This window comes from Catharus ustulatus, chromosome 1, assembly GCF_009819885.2.
Source record: "Catharus ustulatus isolate bCatUst1 chromosome 1, bCatUst1.pri.v2, whole genome shotgun sequence".
In the NCBI taxonomy this organism is placed as follows: domain Eukaryota; kingdom Metazoa; phylum Chordata; class Aves; order Passeriformes; family Turdidae; genus Catharus; species Catharus ustulatus.
In genome coordinates, this window is record NC_046221.1 from 68127869 (window position 1) to 68152824 (window position 24956).

Below are 24956 nucleotides of genomic sequence, written 5' to 3' on the forward strand. Positions count from 1 at the left end.
GTTAACCATATAACTTGGGCTGTGACAGTATGTGTTAGGTCTCCTCAGCCTGGCCCATCTCTGAAAAGGGGCACAAGTTTTGGGGTTTTTTGCCTTTTCTAGCAGGATAAACTGTACCTGTAGGCTGAGCCCACCCTCTACAGGTATGTCCACTCCAGGCGATTTTTCCAGTGCAGTGGCAACATTTACCCACCACATCTCTTTGCAAACTCTATCCTTCACAAATTCATCAAGAAGAAGACATAAGTAGGCCTGACCTCCTGTTCTGCTTTTCATAGGCCACTGTAACTCTAATCTGCCTCAGCCCAATGAACTAAACAAGGCTTAGGAAGTTTATTCTGCTCATTTTTTTTTTATTTGTTACAAATTGATTATATGCTGAAAATTAGTACCTGATGTACACATGGCTTGCATGTGTACTATTTGACTCTATCTTAGTTTGCTTATTTATAGATGATTAAATACAAAAATAGACTAAAACATTTGTATGCCAGAAAAATATGTTTTGGATGGGGCTGATAAACATCTTTTAATATATTATTTTAATAGCAGTAAATACCTAGAGATGTGCAGAAACCAAGGGTTCCAATGAAAGATGTTTCAACAACAGATGCTGAACATTGCTAAAACAGGCTTTATGCTTAAAATCATAATAAAAATTACTTAAAGCAAAGCTCCTAATATACTGATGAAACCATTACTTTTCTCTGAGACTTCTAGATGTTTCAGTGTCACTTGAACTGCAAATGTATCTGTTTATTTGATAACTACAGTAAATTCACGAATACAAGCCGCACTGAGTATAAGCCGCATCTCTGGGTGTTGGAAAATACTTCGCTCTTTGTCCATAAATAAGCCGCACCTGAATATAAGTCACTCTGTCGTTCGCAGCGAGGACCTGTGTGCAACAAAGTTGCCAAATACTAACAGAACCGCGGCATGGCGGGGTTTACTGGCTCAACTAAGGCTGTGCAGGCTCGGCCCGCTCGGGGCTGCTGACGGGGCCAGGTGGCCCAGCCCGGCGCTGCCACTCGGGGTTGGCCGCCGCCTCTGGGTTCGCTCGCCCCGGCCCCGCTCCCGCCGCGGTGCCAGCCGGGCATGGAGCACCCCCTGCTTCCACCACGGCGGCGGAGGGTGGGGGCAGAGCCCCCCCTCCCTCCTCCCCGAGCCACGGCAATGGCGGCACGGGGTTCCCCCGTGTCTCCCCTGGGCTGCGGCAGAGGAGGGAAGGAGAGAGCTCTCCTACCTGTCTCCCTGCACCCCCCCCCCCGCCCCGTGCTGCCTGCAGGGAGCCAGGGCAACAGAGTAACACTTTGTAACAATCGCGACATGCCGGCTTTTACTGGCAGGTCCTTGGCTCGGCACTCTGGCTGGCACGTCTGGGGTTGTAAATGTCAGAAAATTATTCACATATTAGCTGCCCCCGAGTATTAGCCGCATTTCCGGGTTTCCACCAAAATTTTTGTCAAATTGCTGTGGTTTGTATTCGTGAAATTACTGTAATTTGTATTCTCTTCTTCCAGCCACCCCTTTTTACATCCAGCCACATCCTCCCTCTCCTTGACCTGGGCTATCATCCTCCAGCTTTGCATTTGCTACACAGAAATCCCCCTTGCCCTGAGCTCTGAGTGTGGCTGAGAGTCCTACCAAGGGCTCTGCTTCTCCTCAGGAGGTGAACTGCCACAGAGACGTGCATCCATCAGTGTGCTGTCATAAGCTATGGTGTTAGATAAAGTGTCCAGCTGGAAGGGGAGGAATGCTGCTTTTCCCATCAGAAAACGCCCACGCACTCCAAGGGTTAAATTGTGTCTAAGGCCCGTTTGTGCTGATGTTTTCTCTCATAGCAGTGCTCTCACAGGATGCAGGTGGACAAAGCATTTTGAGGCTTGGGGCTGTCCTGTACTCACAGGCAATTGTCAGAAAAGAGCCCAAATCTTGGAAATTATACATATGCTCCTGAAAACATGATGTTTGATCTGGGATCAGTTCTTTGCACAGGAAGCAATGTTCTCTGCAGTTATCCCTAAGTGAAAGTTGTTACTCTTGCAAACCTGTCCTTTCCTCAGTAATTTAATGCAGCAGAAGTGATAACAACTTATGCAAGCAGTCTTCCTGGCACATGGAATTTTTTCTGAGTAAGATAAAGAGATGCATCATTTTTGGGCCTCTGATCTTTGGAAACTGTTCATTCTTAATGAGCAGGCAAGGGAGGCTTTCCCCACCTCTATCTTAATATAAAGAAAGTGTTTAAAACAGCCTTTTTGTTTTCAGTGATCCATAAAAAAGCATATTTTCAAATTCATGCCCATGTTAGATTATTTATATCATTACAATTGGTCTCCCCATAGAATTTGTTAACATGTTGTTGGCTATTTTCATCCTCCACATGAAAATGAATCCACTGGGTATGGCAGTGCTCAGTTATTATGAGGTTTTTTGATGAAAGACTTAAATTGCATCTGAGAAATACGAATTACAGGGTCTAATGTCCCCCCAGAGGTTTAATTTAATACACAAAAGGAGCTGATTACTCCCTACTGAGGTCATTACACGGAAATATTTTTTCTAGCGAACAGAATAATTGGGACCAGTGGAGATTGTTTCCCCTTCCCCTCTCAAGAAAAAAAGGATGGGTCAATTTTGGCTGCCTCTGCAGGTTCATAAGTTTTGTGAGTGATCATGCCTGAGATGAATTTTGTTGTTGTTGTTTCTATAAGGAACAAAGAACCTGTGAGAGCCCCTACTCATGTACAGGTATTGCTTGATATGATGGCCTCTCCCTTCACCATTACAACACAGCACTGCAGGAAAGCACTGAGATCCAGGTCCCCAGAAACCTGGGTACCCAAACCCGAGTGCCAACACCACTTTCTTGTACCATGAAACTCTTTGGAATGCAAAAATCCCTAGCAGAATGTAGTGAGACAGTGAGAACGAGGGTGCTCCCCCAGAGGTTGCCCATGTTTGGGGTGCCTGAAGGAGTTCATGACCAGGGTAGCTGCTGTCACTGGACAAAATTTGGAGCCAATCCCACCCCATCTGCTGTCCCCTTGTGACTGCTCTCTGGATATCGGAACTTAAGGGCTGGGTAGTGTAAGGCGGATCCAGTAAAGTCCCCACATACCCATTTAATTCCAGGATAAACAAACATGTGCTGAGGTCACCCTCAAGTTATGGCAGCGTGGGAGCCAGAGGGATGTCAGCAGGTCAGGCTGCAGGGTCAGGGAAGATGATCCCACCTCAGCCCCTGGTACAGTACCATTAACCTCAGCAGCTTCTGGGCAGTTAAAATTTAAACCCTTGCATAAGTGGTTTGCTGAACTGGTGCCAGAAAGATCAGTGTCTTTCAGGACTGAACCCATTAATTCTCACTCTCTGAGAAGTAGCAGGGGGAACACATGAGCCAGAAAACTAAACAGCTTTGGACTGTTTGATCCAACTAGAAGGGCAAATTCCAAAGTTGAGGAAACCTCACATGCTTTGTAAAAAAAGACAAAGGGACTTTAGGGTTTTCATGCCACAACCATGCTTGGGGCTGTGGCAACCATAACTTTGCATGGATGCAGGATATTTTTACATAGCAAAACAAGCCAAGACATTATGCATCATGCCAATTTGTAGGCACAAATTAAGTGTATCACTGGTGTAAAATTCAGCCTCTTATTTTTAACTTGAGAAAAACTTTCTTAGTACTCATTTTTTTCCTCAATCTCCTACTGAAGAACAAAGCACTCAGTAGAACAGGCAGCCAGGAGACACACTCATTCCCTGAGTGCCACTAAACTTCTTTAATGGATACAGAAGATAACAAGTATACTAAAAACAAGAATAAAATTATGACTCAAACAGTAATATACTTCCAAAACAAGGTTCTCAACCACACAGGTTTCTCCCAGTGGGGGGAGGCTGTGAGAACAAACAGGTGACACTTTTTAGTCACGTCACTTAACTGCACGCCTGGAGAGCACTCGGAGCTGCTGGTGGTGGGGAGAATGCTGTAAGACCCTCTGCAGATCATCAACACGGCGCTTCAGTAAAGGCTTTCACAATGGTGTAGATGGAACCATTATTTTCCCCCAGGGTTTTAGGCACTGGATTCTTTCAGGAGCCATTTAATTATTTCATTTTATTTCTGCTCAATCTGTATAGGAAAGCTTAGTAGAAGGACTGTTCATTTTGACAAGATTCCTCAGGGAAACCTCAAGACAAAATAGCAGTAATTTCTTCCACGTATAACTCACCAAGAAAAATAGCAGTGGAAAAAAAGGAGTAATAACAGAAAGGGGAAAATTATCTTTTAAAAGCAATTCCTTAATACCAATGCACAGTGAATATATTTAATGTCATAAACATTGGTTTACTTAGGGAAGACATGAGGAAATGTCAGGAGCAAAGAGACTCTTACAGCTAAAATGAAATTAAAACTGGCAAGTGTAGGAGGAGAGGGGAGGGAGGGGGAAAGACAATCCCTCTAGTGGGAGTCTCATGGTCCTGATGCAGACTTGATAGCTGTATCCCAGCTGTGCGTTTCCTGCTGGCTGGGCTGCCAAAGCACCTGCTAACCTGGTGGCCTTACTGGCTTTCCATCTCCTTAGAGGGAGACAGCTGAGGCAGAAACCTACAGATAAATACACACCTCTGTATTCCCTGATGGGAACTTGCTTGCAGACTGGAGACAATTCATAAAGTCCTGCTCCCCGAACATGTGAGGGCTTTATTTCCTCTGCTCTGAAATGTCCAACATTGCTGATCCCCTGGCTCTTGACCCACACAGTCCTACCTTTCCTCTCATCCTCTGGCTACACTCCTGGCTGATGACAGCTTCTTTCTTCCAAGCACAAGGACACAGGCATTTCAGAGCTCTGCCTGCCACTGGCACTCCCTTCCTTGCAGAACTGTCCCCATGCCCCAGCTGAGAGCTTGGTGTTGCTGCCTGGGGAACTTGACCAGGGCTCCTGCCAAGCCTGGGAGATGCTCCCTTCCAGAATGAAGAGGAAACCCCTCCAGCAGTTATCAGTATTTTTAATGATTACAGGTCTTTCCTCATGCCTCCACAATCAAGATATAATGTATGTTCTTAAACTGATCAAGAGATCACGGTGCCCAGGCATTGGGAAACAGCACAGTATTATCTCAGTATTGTTCTGAACCTTCTGGGCCTGAAACTTCAAACACTCACTCAACTTCGCAGAATTTTAGTTTAGTAGCAGTGAGTTGCCCCTCAGACTTAGTATATACCCGACTTTATGGTGGTGATTGATGTGGTAACCATTCCCCCAGTCGATTTTGACTGCTTGCAGTGGGTCAAGCACATAAATCATGGCAGGTTTCAGGCTTGGACTTTAGGATAGAAACTCTCCCCTAGAAAATACTTTGAAAATACTCAGTTGGGTCCAGCCCTCAGCTGAGGATATTGGTGACACTGAGTGCAGGCATGGCTCAGTGTCCAGCACATATCCTTGCAGGTAGATTAGTCCTTCCCTCACACCAGGCAACCAGCCAGACACTGGGATCTTAAAAGCAAACTCCATTCCCATAAATTCATATATCTATAAATTTTATAGCCTTGGGGAGCATTAGGACTCTCTGCTCTATCTTTTGTTTAATTGGAACCAAAGAGGCTCATTCCATAAATTCTGTGTCAAGTTCAGAAGTTGTGATTGAACCATGGAGAAAGTTATCCAAGTATTGACATCAGACTAAAAGGAATGGGGAAAATCCCATATTAAGCTCTTCTCATATTGGCTACGTATCCTCATTTACCTTCTATCTTTGTAACAACTCACATCTCACTTAAGTTTCTAGCTTTAGATGCTTTTAGATGGTCTTTGATGCTTCTTTATTCTTTGCCAGATGGAATACTTTTTCCTCCCCCCCACACCCCCCTCCCCAAAAAAAACCAACCCAAAAACCAAAAAAAAGCCCAAACCAAACCAAACCAAACCAAAAAAACACCAAACAACCAAACTAAAGCCTAAACCAAACCAAACACCCTTGTTTGAGATTTAACAGCTTGGTTTTCCAAGCTACCACCACTTATACTTCTCTCTACTGTTCTATGAGAAGGCTACCATTTTGTTGCTAAAAGCTGATTTGTTTAATATTACCTACCATTTTATTTTAGTGTGAGAAGCCTTGGAGAGCTTAAAAAGAGCCTCTTGAAGGAGAGACAGCAGCCATTTAGACTGTATGGGAAATTTTATGATGCTTGTTCCTACAGATGACCCTGGCACAACAGATAGACATGTAAATGTTTGCCTCAGCTAAGGCTCTAGCGCTTGTCCATCAAGGCCATGTTTTTGCCATAATAATTGTGCCTTTGAGGACTTAAATTACAGAATTGGAATGACTTAGAAAAAATGCTGATCCCAGAGTTATACTGTACTGACTGGACTTCTGGCGCTGTGTTTGGGCATTCAGGCATTAGGTCTTCCGTATTTGATATTAATTCTCTTCATAAGGTTGTTCTCTCTAATTTTTTACAAGGCAGAGCTCTTGGGAAAGGAAAAAAGGAAAGCAATTATGAAAGAAACATATATTATACAGAAAGAAAAGCCTGGGGCATGATTGCTTTTACAGCAGGCAGCTGTAGGATCCCATACATAACCAACAGCAATACAAGGCTCCCTTCCTTGTGGTGCAGCAGATGTGCCTAGCAAAGGCTTTGAGGAAGACTTAGGAATTTGGTGGGTATCAAACAGACCTGGGGATGTTCTTTTTGTGGCCATATCCCTCAGGCTCACACTAGGTCAAGAATGCATAAATTTCTGCTGGACAGAAGAGAGAAAAGCAGGTAGAAAGAGAGAAACCAGAGCTTGTGTTCCTCACCTTATACAAACATCGTGTGAGAAAGATCCACTTCAAAAGTATAGGAAAATTGATGGCAAATGGGAACAAAGAGGTAGCAAATAGGAGTCTCTTAGCTGGAGAGAGTCCTTGACAATGAAATTAAAATCAGGTTACTTCCACATCCCAAAGCAGCTGCAATCCTGGGCCTGCCCATCATTGCTTTTCCCAAAATCTTTCCCCATGTACAGACAACTTAGCTCTGTGTGAACCCAAACTGAACCAGATAGCTCCACTTCTAGTGCTCAAATCACTATCAGAAGAATTAGAGTTCTGACATGATGTTTAATCATAAATAGATATTAAATGTGAGACTGAGTGTAAACCATGCAGCTGAAGTCAGTCTGAGCATAAGAATAATTCTAGCTACACATTGTGGCAGAAAAATCTGCTCATGTGAGCCTCTGTCCTGCTCCTTCCTCTGAGACACCACTGTGCTAATGAAAAATTCATCCATCCAGACCAGCAGCTTTCTTGCTGCCCTCCCTCCCTTCCGTAGTCTGCCTCTCTGCTTAAGAGCTTCCCTCACAACCCACACAAATTTCTGTCTGCTAAGCCCAGTTTAAATACCATTTCCAATCTATGAATGTTTTCACATTGACAGGCATTGGCTTCACACATCTTGCCTTACCCAGACCCTCAACCCATCAACTGTGGGGCAATTCCTCACCATGCTGTTCACATCTTCTATGAGACCAGGTAACAATGGTGCTCTCCTTCGCTTATTCTTTATCCTCCCCCTCCCCTTGCACCTTTCCTGACACAGCTGATTCCATATGGTGCTTCTCAAATTGGAAATCTGGTCTCTTCAGTATCTGGATTATCCCTGAAATGACTGGAGAAGAGGAGGCTCTACAGACTCCTTTTGGCTTGCATAAAACAAAAGGACAACTTTCTCCTTTTCCTCCTGCTGGTTTTTAAAATAGAGCTATTCATTTTCTGTATTCTTATTCTGCTTGACTTAATGAGCCATTCTCCTCAAACACTTCACATTAACATGTTTATGTATTTGCTTGCCTGGCTGGGCTCTTTAATAGCATGCCTTTGGTTCAGGTGCTCCCAGCAGAGGCTGCTTTGCCAGGCTACAGGAAACCCTCCATTCACTGCAGCTGTGTCTCCAGATTATGCTCTGTGGCTGACTGCTTTTGGGGCAATTACTCAATAGTAATAAGAAGGAATTTGATAAATTGTGTATTTTTGTACAGGACCCATTCACACTGTGCCTTGGAGAGACTGGAATCTGTCTCATTCTTAGCAGGCTTTTTTCTGCAGTATTAGCAGTATTAGCTGAAGATTCTAGCAGGAGGATTATTTAAGAGTAGAGTCTAGATTAAGACATTCTCCTAACCTAGAAGGTGGCTAGGAAGGCTGATGCAGGGGGTACCAATAGGTTTGGGGGATAACTCTAAAAGTAAAACCATTTTAATTTTAAACAAAGTTGGCAAGCCAATGCCATCCTTGCTGGAAAAGGGATGTCTGATCTGGCTTATTGACTCTGGTGAAGCCTGTTTCCAATGTCAGGATCATTTCTTTGACAGCTGTTAGAAGATCTACACCTGCAGGGCTTTGCTTTTCTCTTTTGCCCTTGTGCTGGGTAAACTTGAGTTTTAACTGATGTAGCAGCCACAAGAAGACAGGCAGTGAGGGTAAGCCTATCTACCATCCCTACATTGTTGAAAGCTTTCTGTGAAATTGGATTAGCACTTAAATATTGTGTGACAGAACTTCATGTTCTAGGTTTTGTAAATGTTCTCAAGGAAAAAGGAAAAAAATCACTCCTCAAACTCTGTATCATTTGGGGACAATTATAGTATTGCCAGATTAATTACAGTGTTTCAACAATGCTCTCCTCTGATTCTACTATTAGAACACAGCAGAAATCAGAGTCTGTTTTGACCTTTATTCAGAGCCTCCTGTTAAAGTGACTTTCACAACAGAACTCAATTTGTCACATTTTATTTGTACTTTAATTTTATTATTAACAGATTAATGAAGCTGGTAATGGATTTCCCAATGCTCCCTTTGGAAATGTGAACTGTGTCCCTTTCTTGCATCAATCTGCTGTCAGCAGATGAAGTGCCTTTGCAAAATGCTATTAACTGTTACCAGAAGCAATTAGTCAAAATAGCAAGTCAGCTTCAAAAGGAGAGACTCCAGATTCCCTCTGTGTGTTAGGAAAAGCGCATTAGTAGGATTTAATCTCTCCAGCAGCCGCAAGCTTTAGGCCCTGCAGTAGGTGTCTGGGTTAATGACACATAGAAATGTGAATGTATCAGACTTTAATTTGCCCGAAGGAGCAATGCCAGGTTAAAAAAAAATGTAAAAAAAAAAATCACTTTCCAGTGTCATTAAACACCAATCCCCACGGTACCAGAAATGACCACGCTCTGTTGTAAGATACTGTCTCTGTGCCAGCCTTAAAAATCCATGAGCAGAAATCCTGGCCTTCCCGAAGGCAGCGGGAGACTGCTTGTGACAATGCTGAGACCAGGCTTTGTCTTCTCTGTCTAAATTTTCTGGCCCAAACAAATATTTGAAAAGTATTTCACATTATCTTCCAAAGCATCAAATTCCAACCCGTTCTCAGACAGCTCTCCTTCTTATGCTGTGCCAGAAAGTCACAAGATAATTGCTGTGAGACACACACAACCCCCAGCTCCACTTCCCCCCTGGGAAGTGATGGTTTGGCATCATCATTATTCTGACAGCTTTACTGTCTGGTCAGGGGGGCACATGGCAGGAGGGGTTGGAATGAGATGACTTTTAAGGTCCCTTCCGACCCAAGGCATTGTATGATTTGATGGGCCTGACAAAATTGCATTACTGTGCACACGCAGAACACAAGGTGTGCTCAGTAAATGGTCCCTAGCGGGAGGAGGTAGGAATCTGAGGAACAAGGTAGCACTGGGTAAAGAGCCAGCAGTCACCAACTCCCTCATCATTGCCCTGGATGAACTGGCAGGGAGGAATCTGGGGGACGTGAAAGATCTAGTTTAATGTCCTACATGCTTAGCAAAGTTTCAAGCATATGATGTGGTATTCCTACTGCTTTCCAGATTGGACATACCAATAATTGCCTCCCTTGTCTTTTAAATGTTGGAAAAGGATGTTATCTGTCACTATTTCCAGTGCATTTCTAAGTACATGTGTATTGCATACACGGGTCCAATTAAAGCGAGGGAAGGTCACAAAAACAAGAGAAATTCCACTGATACTGAAAATAAAAAAGATTACCCATTTGTCTCCAGGAATGGGCAGTGAGGTTTCTCTCTCTATGCAGAAGGTTACTCTCTTTTATGTCATTTGCCCTCATTCCTTCAAACTCAGTCCCACCTCCTTTGGGTGGTTGCAGTTGCCCTGATGGCTGCCTGAGCTGCAGCCAGGGGCAAACTCTGGGCTTAGTTCACATGCCTATCCCCAGCCCTGCCATATGCTGATACTCCCACACTGGGGTTTTTTTTGGAGGCAAAGAACAACTCAGCACCAGACCTTGAGGAAATTTTTACTCAAAGAAAACATAAACAGCTGAACCCCACCCAGGGACTTGGACAAAGTACAGTCTGGATAGAAACCACCACCCTTTATTTTGCCAAGACCTCATTGATTAAGATTATGCAGCTCTAATGATTTTGCTGAGTGTTTGTAGAGTGTATTCCTGCTGGATATTCTTTTCCCCACTGCCCTAAAGTGAGTATTCACAGTGCATAAGGTTAAAAGGGTTTTTTCCCCCTCCAAGTGAAGAAGGATACAAGGAGAGTTAGAAGTCCAAGACTGAAAAAATGTCTGGCACAGTCCACTCTAAGATGTAAGAGCAGCACATCCTATCTTCCTTTGCTATGAGCTTAAGGACAGCTAAAGACTCAGTCAGCTCTTTCCACTGATTGGAGGAACAGCTTGTTGAAAAAACACAATGCTTTGTTCACACACTCCCATAAAAATGGCCTTCTGACTATCCAAACACATTGTCTGTCGTCTTAGATCAAGCATGGCTCTTACACTTAAACATTAGGATTAAAAGGCATCCATTAAAAGGAGAGTTTAAAATTCTGTTTTAATAAAAGCGCAGAAGCTTAAAAGACTAATTTTTTGTATAATCTTCTAGATCAAACGTTGCTGAAATAAAGACTTCAACTCCTTTATCAGATAAAACCTGTGTGTGAAGATTGCAAGGGGAGAAGGGACTATTAAGATAATCTAGTTTGACCTCATGACCTCAGGTTTTGGCATTTCACTGGTACAGGACCCTTTCAGTTGTTCTTGTAGCTATATGGAAAATTGAGTAAAACCATGGAGGACACAGCAGACTACATAAACTTGAAAAAACCAGACCATAGGTGTTCATGTTCCTTTAATTTTTGTGTTTGTAGGCAAGGCTCAGTGCTTAAAGGGATAGTCCCAAGTTCTCTGCTGATGGAGTTGGTGCAGGTCTTACTGAAGCTCACAGATGTCATTTTCCATCAGGTGAGGATCTCTAGCCTGAGGAGTTCCCAACTGCAAGGGAAGAACTAAGTGAGTACAAAAGTGCAAATACCTAGAAAGGGTAATTTGCAGAAGTTTCTGGGTAAACTACCTTCCCAAAGTCTCTCAGTTTTTCTTCTTTTTGTCTTTCTACTTTTTATGACAAGTGCTTAGGACTGTGTTCACTGTGCCAGTTTTCAGCAGGACAGGAGGGAGAAGCTGGGATATATTTCTTTGTGTGTGTCTTTTCTGATCTGTTCGAGCTGTCTGATGTCTTCATATCTAATACATTTGGGACCTTTGATCTGAGTTGGAGGATATCTCAAGAAGGAGTGATGATTCACAGGAAAACAGGATATCCACAGGGGAGCCAGTTGCCCAGTCCAGCAGAATTAATCAGCATTAGCTCAGTGAGCTCTTGCTCTGAAACACTGTAAATAAGAAAAGCGTCACAGGTTATTATAGGTATGGGAATAAAAAAAGAAACACAATTTCAATCTCGAAGTGTCAAAAATGGTTTCTGAACCACCCACTTGATTTTTTGGTGGAGCAAAACTGTCTGGTGTCCAGATGAAAATGTGATTTCTGTTTTGCAAAGAGGCACCATTACAACATTTGCTTCTGTTCTGGCACCTAGACTGTTTTTGCAAACCAGGGACACACCTAACACTGCGTAACAGATCTGAAGTACAAGAGCTGCCTTCCAGTGCCCAAACAGCCCAACAGCCTGCTTACAACGCCACGCTCTCCCTGGCTTGCTCTGTCTTGCACCTCGGTTTATCTCTCCCTCTTTCTTCTCTCCTGGCCTTGTTTCTGCCAGCAAGTGCCTGAAGCTGGCCTGGCCAGAGTGCAGGAGCTTGGAGGAGCCTCCTGGGAAGCAGGTGTAACTAATGGAGGTGCCCTTTCACCCGGAGACCTGAGGGACATCACCTCCCTTTCTGTGTAGTCCCTGGCTGATAGAGGAAGGAGCTGGTGCTGCACTAGAGGATGGTGCCTGCATCTTCCCTGGCACCTCTTGGTGGCAGAGACTGCTACCACTGCAGTGTCGGTAGCTGAGCGTAGAAGAAATGGGCAGCACCATCTCCTCCTCCTCATGCTCACGTGCTCAGGATGAAGCCCTTGTGACTGGTTGTACAGAGTATGATCACTCTGGACACAGTGCTCCTGAAGGATAATACCTTGTTAGATCCTGTGCAGGACAGCTGGGTGCCAGAAGGGCAGCTGCTCAGGCTGGGGAATATTTGAGCATTAGTGGAATCAGGGGATGTAATAATTTTCTGTTCAGACAGGGAATTTTGCCTTCTTGTCAAAATTCCTTCTGATTAGTCAAAAATTTCTGTTGAAAGATGCCTTTTAATCCTTCATGTTTGCTTGATTTGCCTTGATCATAAGGGATGGGAAGGGTTAAGTCTCAAGATGATGGCTTTCCACTCAAGTGTTTCAGGTCTGGGTAGGTCCTGTTCATAGAATCATGTTTGAGTTGGAACGGACCTTTTAAAGGTCAGCTATTCCAACAGCCCTGCAATGATGACAAATTTTTTTTTCAAAATCTGCTCCTGCACAAGGCCCAGCACTGAGCAAAATCCCTACTGGTGCACCTTGTCCTTGTGCTCCTGGGAGGTGGCTGGACGTTCTTGGGGATGCTCCCTCCACGCTGTGACCCTGTGTGTTCACATCCAGGGATCCCTCTTGCCTTCCACAGGCACTCTGTGAAAAGCCCCTCATGGAAGTGGGGCTGCAATGGGGATGAGTCCTGTGCCAACAGGTGGGATCTGAACTCACTTCCATACCTGGAAGTGCAGGAAATAATGGGGTGGCAAATGGCTCTTAGAGGTCAGTGATTTTAATGGAGGGCTTATTATTCATTACACAGATGGAACTGTCACCTGTGTCATGTGCTCTCTTTCTCAGGAGGAGGAATCCAACCCTATGGTATTTAAGCACCAAGACCAAAACACCTTAGACCTGAATGACCTGCAAATGGAACTTCTGAAGCCCAAAGGGATGTTGTAACTGCCTAAACTCAACAAAAAGAGGAAATGCTGGGGGCATTTGACTTTACAAACAGCCTTCAGCTGGCCCATTTCCAGCACAAATGCCTCACACATGGTAATGGATTTCAAATACGCTAAAGAGCACGGCCACAAAAACCAAACAAGCCTTAACATTTGACCTTATTGGGGAAAACAAGCCTACAATTACCAAAGAAAACTAAGCATGCCTAGCTAATTGACTCATCTTAGAACTCTAAGTTTTGTTTCCATGACTGAACCATAGGAATGTAAAGCCTTGCCATCTTTCAGCTAGCATGGTCTCCTTAGATCTCATGGAATATCTGAAGATCACCAATCACCTTCTAACATTTTGAGTAGTCTGTTCAGTATAAAGAGGAGAAATGTACAGACATGAACATCAAATCAATGATTTACAAGCTGTTACACCCTTGTTGCTGTATGCTTATCCACCCATGAACATTCCATATAAAATTACTTAATAATCGATTTGAAGTACTTTATAGTAGCATGTTTTCATCCTAAGTCAGTAACAGAACCAGCAGTCCAGTGTCTACACCTAAGACAGGGGTCTTATCCTCAAAGAGATAAGCCAGAAATGGTGTAAAGTCTTTGGTGTTTTAGGTATCATTTAAAAAGACATCTGTAGGTGCTGAGACTCCTTACAGGGAACAGAAATTTCCCTAAGACATGAGGAGACAATTCTAGCCATGTTTTTTAGTCATTCATAATGTAGTAATTATCACAATTAGAAACTGGCCAGAAGTCACCTAAGATGGGTGACACTTTGTGCTTGCATGGAAAACCAGGAAAGGAAGGAAAGGATTCCCTGCTATGAGATGGTCATACTGGTCTCAGAGGGTCTTTCCAAAGCAACTGAAGCAGTGGCCCATCAGATAAGTCAGCTGAAGGTATCCTGAGTGAGCACTCTCACTTGTGGATTGTTTGGTTTCCATGGCTCTTGGCAAGTCACTCATGCTAAAACCACGGATTTTTTATTTTGTTTTGATTAAACTGTCCCAAAGTTAAATACACGTTTGAAGGGCATTTTACGGGTTTAAACTACAGTGTTTGTGAAAGCTTAGTGCGGATTATCTTGCAAAAAATGAGGACTTCTGGAGTAAGTTATAGAGTGAGAAATAAATTTTATATTGTTTAACCACATATCAGTAAACTTCAGGCGAGATAAATCTGTTAAGAAACCATACAGAATATTTAGCTAAGCATAAGGCATGATATGTCTGCTTCATGGTGTATCTCTGGCTTTGAGGTGGGCCATATTGTGTTCAGCTCAGTAGGTTGTCTGAAACGAAACGCATGTGATGGGCACTTGAATTTGTATGCAATACACTGCTGTCAGACTTTCTCGCAGGGGACTGGCTGATATGGACCAACTGTGGGCTGCTCCAGCCTCAGCGTTTAATTTATAGCAGCCTGAACCTCGGCAAATTACAGTAATTTCACGATTACAAGCCGCACCGATTATAAGCCGCACTTCCGGGGTGTCAGCAATGTTTAGTTTTTCCTCCATATATAAGCCGCACCGGATTATTAGCCGCACTTTCGTTCGCAGCGAGTATCCGTGTGCAACTTTCATAAAGTTGCCAAATAGTAACAGAATTGTGGGATCACAGGGTTTACTGGCTCGGCCCTGCTCGGGGCAGCCACCAGGGAGTGGCCCCAGCCCCACTCGCTGGTGCTGCCAGGAGGCAGGGGAGCAGCATGCCCGGCCGCTGCTGCCGGGAAGAAGGAGAGGGGCGTCCCTGGTCGGTGCCGCCACTGCACCCCCCGGGGCTGGGCAGCGCTGCCTTGGCTCGGGGCTGCTGCTGGCTCAGACTTCTGGGTTGGGAAATTTCCAAAATTTGTTCATGTACAAGCCGCTCCTGAATGTAAGCCGCACTTCCAGTTTGGGAGCAAAATTTTAGTCAAAATGGTGCAGCTTATAATCGTGAAATTACTGTACTTGAGAAAGAAAGGGACAAAGGTGTGTACAGCAGCAGTAACCAAAGCAGGGCAGAGCACCTGCACCTACAATGTTTGCTTTATTTCAGCTGTGGTCCAGAAGTTGGGAGTTGCATCTAGGGATGTAATGCTACAGGTCAGGAGATCTGAGGGCAGGTACACTGAACATGTTTTAGTGAACTCTGGTTTAGTTCTTGACCTAAGAAGTGACAGGTAGGCCATGCTATAGCTTCTTAAAGCCCCGACAGGAAACACAGACATATTTAATAGAGTTCGTGTTCCAAACCCATTATTATTGTTATTATATGGACATGCTGCCTCCAAAATCAGGGACCCACATCACCAACAAACACCACGTATTGCAAGGAAATACCAACTAAGGTCTAAGTTGAAAGAGCACTGGCCACTAATTCTTTTTCTAGTGAGGGCTTTTGGCAGATCACAGAGAAGCATCTGCATGGATCCCACAGAAGCTGACTGTGCCATGTCTGTACTCTGGCTGTATTAGTACCCAGCCTTTAGCTGGCACCTGCTTGCACCCTCCTGATGGGAATAGATTGTGAGAAGATGCCAGAGTGTTCCTGGGTACACTGAGGAGCAGCACTTGTTCTGGCCTTTTAATGTTTAAACAGCTGTGCTGGATTTGCCAGAGGGTGTCTGACAGAGTCGTTAAAAACTGATCCCTGAGTAAACAGCCCAGTGTTATTTACTCCAACTCAGCTGTGATAATTCACACCATCTGAAGAGCAGACTAATCTTGCACTGGCAGGTCTCTGAGATGTCTGCTACTGCTTTGAACAGAAAGATCCTTGTGGCAAGGGGAATGTGATTTCCCCATCACTGATGACTCTGGACAAGACAATAAAAGATACAATGCAATTTAAAACAAAAGGAATTAATTCAGAATGAAAATGTAATTGTTAATGAAGAAGTCGCAGGCTTGTGCTCATGCAGGACACCTGCGTGTGCTGACATATTTATAGATGTTGGTTACAGGCACTAACAGAGGAGAAGTATAGAGTTTAACCTTCTCTCAGGCCTGGTCACACTCCTAGTTTGTTTCTTCCTCTTGTTGCACAAGCTGTAGAAGTAACTCAAGGAATATCCATTTGGAAACATCCTAGGGGGAAGGGAAACAGTTTAATATTCAGGACCCCAGTCTTCTAGAAAACTGTGATTTCCTCCAACTTTGATGTGAACATTAGATACATCTGCAACTACCTGCTAATAGTAGAGCTCCTGCTTCAAATGTGGTTTATGTGTTTGCCTGGGTAAGTGATGATTCAGTATTTGTCCTCAGATCTCTTAACCTGCAGCTTTGCTTCCCCAGAAGTAACTCCCATCTTCTGAGTCTCACATCTGAATCAGTGACCACTCTCTTGGTCCTTTCTCCCCACTGTCCTGATACGGACTTACCAAATGACATGTCTCAACATTCCTCTTTATGACATATCTGTTGTCATGTCATTCTTACTCCTCAAGATATGCTTCCATCTCTTGCCCTTCATGTCTTCAAAACACCTAGAACAGAACAGACAGATGTAGATCACTGGATTCACCAGGTTGAATTTTCTGTTTAATTGGAGACTTCCTGAAATTAATTCTGAGCAGAATATGAGCACACCACAAATTGCTCGTCAACTAAATATTTAAGATGTGTATACAGTAAATCTCTGGAGTTTAGTAAAATCAGGACTTAGGGGCATGTGCAGCAGCAATTCCTTACCCACTGCTGCCATGTAAAACTCAGGGAATTGGTAATAAGTTGTGATGGTATTCAAAATTTTGGAGATAGCTTTATTTTGCTGTAAAGCTATCTGATTCTGTCACCTTTTTTTGGTCATGCTTTCAACAAATAAGCTCAAATTAATTATCATAGTTCTAGTTTGCTGGTAGGTGTCCATTTCAAAGGAGCTAAAACTAATGCAAAATGTCTTGAGTTCATTAACTGCAAACCATCACCGGATTGTACTAGAAAAACCTTCAGGCTCTCAAAGCACGCGTAACACAGGAATGTTTTGGTTCTAGCTTTGGCTAGTTGGGGTAAATTCACATAGGTATAAATGATAATGGTACAAGACATGTTGACACCACTACTACACTTACAAAAAGAACACACAAATGCACAGTGACACTTGGCACGGGGGCTGCACGTAAGACACTCACAAATTTGAAGTCCGGCACTGTGGGGAGCCCTCCCTGAGGACTCTTAACTCTCATTAGGCTCAATGTGAGTTGAGAGCGCTTGGTGGCTCAGGTGCTTGGGCCCTCAGCAAGGCTCTGCACATTCATGTCAGAGACGGGAGTAATTTCCCCTTTCTAGTGTGTGTGTTTCTAATTGCTAGATTAGTACAATTGCCTGATAATGACGAGTAATAGAAATGGCTTTCTGGTACTGAAGTGCTCTTTCTGGAAGTTAATAAAGCTCATTCAACATCGCCTACAGTTTTACAACACGCCGTAATGGAATAATGTAATGAGTGCAATGTGAGTACTGCACAAAAGCCAGGGTAAAGTTAAAAATGGATCCTGGATAGTGCTGCTTTTGAATATTAGCAGTGCAAGGTATGAATTACTTCCTTGAGATGGATACAGGAGTTAATCTGTGAACAATGCAGCCCAGCTCACATTCAAATTCACTCCTGGTTTTTTTTTTTCCAGATTTGCTTCCCAACCTTTTTTTCCAGTTGTTTTATATGTGCTCATCCTTCTTAATTCCATAAAGGTGATCATGCTTTTAATTTACACTTTCCAGTTTCCTACTAGAATTCGGCTATTAAAAAGATTATAAAAACTTCTGTAACAATATGATAAAAGGACACAGCAGGAAACCAACTCTACTTAAAAATCACAGCATGAATCCCAAGTCAACTTGAAACTTCTAGGAATGTGTAGTCCTGTAACTTGTCAGACGTGTCTCCTGACATAGTTGGAAGGCTTCAGCAATTCAGTGATAATTTTACATTGTTTTTACTACATGCAAACAGAGGAGTGTTAAATTTCGTTTTCTGGGGTCCATCCATGTTTTGTATGCCAGTATGATAGGTTTGTTGTTAAAACAGCACTTTACCTGTATGTGTAAAACCTCTAGTCCCTTCTTTTTTCCCTGCATGAATAATACAAAGTTGTATTTAGGGAGAAAATGGCTTTGTCTACCTGTAAATGAAGATCTCCTGAAATGCAGTCTCATAAGAGGCAATCAGTAATGCCAAATCCTCATTACAGCAGTGGTATTTTCATCAACTGTATGGCAGATTTTGCAATTAACACACAAAGAATTATTCCTTTCTTGTGTAACAACATTTTAATGTCAGTAAAAAGTGGTTTTATAGTTCAAGATTACAAATAAAAAGTATTTCATCTTGACTCTTTTGCCATTTTCCCTCAGGCAAGTCTTCAAATTTTACTCAGGAAAAACCACGAGGTGGATGGATGCTCACTCTACAGAAAGCTGAGGGACTCCCTCCCCACTCTGCAATTGCCAGATGTTTTGAAATCGAAAATTTTAGTCCAAGTAAAGCTGATGAGTTTCTCTCTCATGACAAGTGAAACCACAGGGGCTTTTACCACCACCAGATCCTTTCAAGCTGAACCAGCTGGAAGGGCACTGAAAGGAACGAGTCAAGCACCTCTCTAGCTACAGGACTGCATCAAAAAGGCACAACATAAGCAATGGTAAAGTCAGTAAACAAAATTTTACTGTAATATTTTGTAACACAGATACTGTATTTCTCTTTGAAGTGTAAAGCTACCGTCTTACACAAGAAAGATGGACAGACCCTTTTCCAAGACTAATATGGATACAATAAATATGGAGTTTTACATACTAGATCTGTACACAGAAACTTTGTCCCACAGCCATAAAAATTTACATTTAACAGTGCAACATATAATTTAATCCTTTATTTATCTGACATAGGATGTTTACTTACTAAACACAAGCAACTACCTGGTTTTAATATACATATTTTATATATATATATTTTATATATATATATTCAACAATCTGTACAGGTTTCTAAACATAAAACTCCAAAAAGGCACAATTGTCTATACAACATGTACAAAAATGGCTGGAGCTGACAAGAAACAACAATTATTGGTCAAGAGTTCATGATTGCACGAAGATTAGTAATGGGTTTGTGTCAGAAAAATGTGCTTTAAGGAAAGGAAGGTTTGCAAAGAAACCTGCAAGTGTTATAAAAAAAACCCAAAAAACCCTAAAAATAAAAACACAATGAAAAACAAAAGCTAGGTTGCTATTACAAGTCTATCCTCATCGTCACTGCTGCCATCGCTAAACTGCACCGTGTTTTGCCTCTGGGGCGGGGCGGCTGGCCTGGGTACCTGTCTGTCCGGAGTCACAGTTCGGTGGACTGGGGACTTGGTTAACGTGTTGGGATTCACCTTGGAGCGGGGCTCTGCCGGGGCAGCCCTCTTCACCTGGAGGGCAGGGAGGTCACGCTTTGGCTTGCTGGGGTTCGTGAGGTCAGTCTTTTCAGGATCAGCTTTCCCTGGACCAACGGGGTTGGGCAGCGGAGTGGGCTCGGGATGGCTCTTCCCACTGTATCGCTGGCCACCAGGAGAAGCATCCCGGCTGGCCAGGCCAGCCTCGGCCACGGGGAAGCCGACAGGAGCTGGCTCCAGCTGGACCTCGCCGGCTTTGGAGCCTGCGCTGGGTGCCTCGGAGGCCGCGTGCCCCTCGGCGGGGCTGACGGAGGGGATGAGGGTCGGCAGGGCGATGTTCAGGATCTGCAGGCCGGGAAGGTGTCCCTGTGGGCTGGGGGTGCCCTGCGGGGCCGCGCCAGCCGCCAGCACCTGGAGGCCCACGGCGTTGAGGGTAATTCCTGGGGGGCGCATCTGCGGGGCGATGTTGGTGTTTGCCAGGCCCAGGATGTTCACTGTCTCCATGCCCAGCGGCGGTAGAGGCTGCAGGTTGGGCGTGCTGAGCCCCTGAATGCCCGGCACGCTCACCTGGCCGATGGGAATGCACGGCACCATGCTGTTCACCTCGGCCACTCCCACGGGATTCGTGGTGGTGCCGGTGGCCGTGCCGCCCGTCTCGCCGAGGGCGCTGGTAGTTCTGTGAATCACGCTTACAGCTGGGATAGTGAGCTGCACTGGCCCCGCCTGGATGGGAACAAAGGTGGAGTAGGTGGCCAGGCCAGCAGGGACCACCTGGATGCCCCCGACCGGCACCATGCCGTAGGGAGCCTTGGCTTGGCGCTGCGAGTGCAGGGGCAGGTGGCTGAAGAGGTGAGTCTGGGGAGCTCTCGGCTCGGCAGCCGGCTTCTCCTCTGGGATTTCGGTGTAGGGTGACGGCACCGTGCTCGGCATGCTGTGGTCTGGTGAGGACGGGGAGCTGATGGAGGGCGTGCTCTGGGAGAGAACAACACAGGCGTGTTAATGTGGCAGCCACTGCTGCCCTTCAGTGACATCAAAACACAAGGGAGCTGGGAGTGCTTCCCAGGCCCCCATCTAAGAAAGAACAACAACAAAACGGTTCATAGTATATAGAGCTCAGTTTAAACAATGAACTGATTTCCTTTCTTTCTTTTTTTGCCTCCTTCCTCACCCACTAATTGCATTTTCCTCTCCTAATTACTCTTGCCTAATTTCTCTCAAACACTAGCGCTCAAAAACATTGCTGAATATCTTTTGCACGTGTTTCAAGTGCAAGAAGACTCTGGAGAACCGTTTTATGTGGGAATCACCCCAGGCAAGAAGGTTAAATAAGCATAAGCTGGCATTTTTGATGCACCGGTTTTGATGCACAATGAAGGCATTACAGCCTCCAGCAGGCAGAGGCAGCATCACGGCACATTTGTCATAGCTGCCTCTAATGTGGCAGACAGGGTATGCAATGACAAGAGATGGTTGACAACCAGAGCTCCTGTAGAGCTGGAGGTGATTGGTGATACTGGAATGAGATGTGGGACCCACATTCCACTGCTGCCTCAGATCACTGTGATTTCTTTGGTGCACACATTTGGATTTATAATGCTGTTTCTGTCCTCCCTTTTCTTTTCCTACAGCCTGTTGCCAACCAAGGCTTGGAACTCCTTTCCTAGAATCTCCTAAAACACATAGTCTGAAAGTGCAATTGCAATCTCACAATTATTTTCTCATTCATCACACATGCACACACTAGTGTAACCTTAGTTTTTACAGTCCTAACTCTCAAAAATTCTCTAGAGCAGACAAAAAATACAAAACCAGACAGAAATGCTTTTGAAATCTGCTGGTAGAAAATGTATTGGCAAAGGGAGAACACGCTTAACTGGCTATGCAGTGCTGATCAGTCTAAATTAGAAGATGGGTGTGAGAAAGAAGCCAACATCTTTCTCAGAACTGACACCTCACAAGAGATCTTGATAAACTGGTATGGATGCTTTTGAAGGAATGTACAACAGCCTTCCTGAGCAGTGTTGACTCCTTTTCTCAACTGCAATGAACTGGGATCCACAGCCTTTCACAATAGGAACAGACTGTAGATTAACCACTGGAGACACAAGACTGATGCTTCTTTTGGTCCGGGAAAGGAAAAGAAAATCTGGAAAGGAATTACTTCCTCATATTACTTACATTACTTTTTTCTTTTTAATATATTAATGTAGACAATTATTAGAGGTATATAAATGAACAACATTCAACATGTTTAATTGCATGAATATTTGACTCTTCAGTGGTTCTATTTATGAGGGAGTAAACTCAATTACATGTGCTTCTGGAACCTAAACTCCAACTACTAGGACCCTACCCATTTTATGGTAGGCATATAAAGTGATCAGAGACCATTTGATTCTCTGTCACACTACAAACTCGCTTCAATTTACATCTGCCACATGAACTCAGTTCCTACAGGCAGGGATGAACCTGTGTCAAACAATACAATGCAGTAAAAATTTTTACTGTTTCTCCATGTCAACAGTTTGCTATCTTAAACTGTGTAAAAAAAATAAATCTAGTAGGGTAAATTTTCAAAGAAGAAGCAATTAAGTACTTAAAAGAGATTGAAATTTTTACTATTTATGCTTTTGAAAATTTTCTGCTTCTTTTTTTTCAGTAACTGCACGCAGTTAGGTTTAGGCTTGGACTTGATGATCTCAAGAATTTTTTCCAACCTAAATGATTACATGGTTCTATGTAATATTTCTAAATACTGCATTCATCATGGAGAAGGCAGTGCTTTGATTACCCCTTTAATCAAACTATTTTGTATCTCATTTTTCTGAGCATTACTCTGAGAAGCTTGAATGCCTACATGGTCTGTAGCAAGAATTCAAAACTTCCAAAAGCTATCTTTAGGGTCAGTCTGGTAAGTGACTTGTACTGTCCCCATCACAGTCCATTAAAGCCACTGCTGAAGTGAATAAGGCTCAGCACTTGCCACTTCCCTCTGTGATATCGTGGGCACAGTCTTAAAGACAAAGTTGTCAAAATTACTGAACGCTCCTACAGACCCGCACACAGACTGACCTTTGAAAAGCCATGTGTCTAACACATGCATGGGCAAAATCCATCCTTCTCTGATTAAAATCTTCTTTCAGCTTGGAGAAAAGCTGAGAGCAATGCGAACTCAGTGCTCAGTCCTGTGTTCATCTCTCCTTTTGTTATCGTGCAAAGACAATCTCCTAGTTTTCCTTGAACATCTGGTGCTTGTTCTAATTCTACTATTAAGCATTTTTGGAGGATAGATAAACAATTGTACCTTTTTTTTTTTTTTAGTTATAAGGCAAAAGACTTTGGGACTAGATTAATTTCCCTTTGGAATTACCAGTGATTGTATCATCATATTTCAGAGTAAAATGATTGCTGAATTCTATCACCTTCCCCTGAAAACTTCATAACCACCACCATATGTTCATTCCACATATTTGTTATTTCCTTCTGATTTGTAACACAATCTATCAGCTTCAAACATTAGCTGAAATGACCATATTACAATTAAACCTTTCAGGAAGAATACAATGAAACTAAAGAATTTGAAAAGCAACGTTCCTACAACATCCTTGTGTCTAGGGTTCTACACATTTGTGCTTGGATTAATTTTAACTCTTCTGAAAGACTCATCACCAAGAATTCTAAGAATGAAGAGAAAGGAAACACGAAAAATCTCCAAAGAGATCTTTTTAGAAGGAGGACTTAAAATCCCACTGTCTCCTTGGTTTTAGACACTCCTACCTTTGTAAGAGCTGCAGTTGATATTAAGGAGTGACCCAAGGTTGTATCTGGATCAGGGTAATCCACAGACATCTGGCGACCTGGAGATGCCGGAGTGATGTCCGTCAGTGCCGCATCAGCACTGCAGGGACCCACTGCTCTCTCCTGGACTTTGCCCTCATGTGCCTCCTGAAGGGTGGACTCTGCTGGTGTCCTGGAGGTCCTGCTGACTGACTGCACTGTGCTAAGGACAGTCATCTTGGTGAGCAGCGCTTTTGGGAGACCATCCATGGAGTCCGTGTGAGCCCCAGTGATGCAGTCTGGAAGGCGGATGTCATCGTCGGTGCTGGAGGCATCCTGCAGGCCGTGGCGAGACGGGTGGTGCTGGGGGCTGGCTGTCACTGAGGGCGTTGTGGATAGCACTGACTCAGCCTGGCTGTCTTCATCATCGTCCTCATTGTCATTTTCATCTTCATCCCCGCCATCAGACTCCTCCACATCATATCCTGACCGGTCATAACCAAATCTTTGCTTCTCACCTGCAAAAGTGGAAGTAAAAATTAAGACAATCAAAGCCCTAGAATGACTGGTAAAGAAGTACAAGAGAACAAATAAAAACACCAAAAAACCACATGGCCCATGTATTTTCAACTCATACCACGCTGCATTCAAAGTAACAGGGAAGACTTATATTTTTGTTTTTATTTTCCAGCTTACATACTTAACTATACAGCTACTTAATCTTTCATCTTCTGCTTCTATGTTGTTTTTAATCTTCTGGATTTGGCCTTCATGCCATTTGTAACCATTTGCTCAAAGTCACCTTTCACTCTGGTGCTCAGGGAGTAGTGAGCAGATTCCTGGTTCATTAGGTTTCCTGTGCTGACGTGTGGGGCTGGTCTGTCAACCTTAGTGGTGGGATATTCTCTGGCTGGTTCTGACTCGTGAGTGGGTGTCCTTGTACCTAATATGAATCATGGCTGCAAAGGTTTTTGAAGGATTCAAACAGAAAGCCTGGAGGCTGAAGAGTCAAGAATCGGTCTCGTTAACAGCAAAAGAGACCAAAATTAGACCTTACTAGATTTTTTCACTCCACAAATGTTTAGAAAGGTTTATTAAAAAATTACCCAAGATGTCCTAGGAACCAAGAAAGCATTAATCATATCAAAACTTACCTCTTACTTATGAATCTTTGCATAAAAAAGCCCTCTTGACTTCAAGTCTTAAAAGCCAAACCTCTGTCTAGGGGTAAATTTCTCTACAAAATACAGTTCTACTGCAGCTTTTCACCTTCTTTTGTATCTAACTTGGAAAGAAAGAGTCATATTTAGTAGAGCGACAGAAAACCCCATCTGCTCTGTCTGATTCCAAGCCAGACTGTCTGGGATCATATTTTATAAAAGACAAAATGCTTTGAATACATTAATATTTTGTATTTGATTAAAGGTCTGTCTCTTGAGCTGTCCAAAAAAACATATCAGCATAAAAATCATTTGGATCTGTAAAACGAAAGAT

General features: G+C 43.6%; 1 protein-coding gene across 5 annotated transcripts in view; it reads right to left on the reverse strand.

Annotated features, from left to right (window-relative positions):
- Window positions 1-18954: 18954 nt before the first annotated feature.
- Window positions 18955-24956, reverse strand: part of HIVEP1 (HIVEP zinc finger 1) — a 122504-nt gene continuing 116502 nt past the window's right edge. For all 5 annotated transcript variants that reach the window (XM_033051985.1, XM_033052003.2, XM_033051993.2 and 2 more), the window contains 2 exons: window positions 23463-23980; window positions 18955-20657 (listed from right to left, as the gene is read on the reverse strand). In XM_033051985.1, coding sequence (XP_032907876.1) covers window positions 19530-20657; window positions 23463-23980 — 1646 coding nt within the window. In that variant the 3' untranslated portion in view covers window positions 18955-19529. The remainder of the gene's footprint in view (window positions 20658-23462; window positions 23981-24956) is intronic.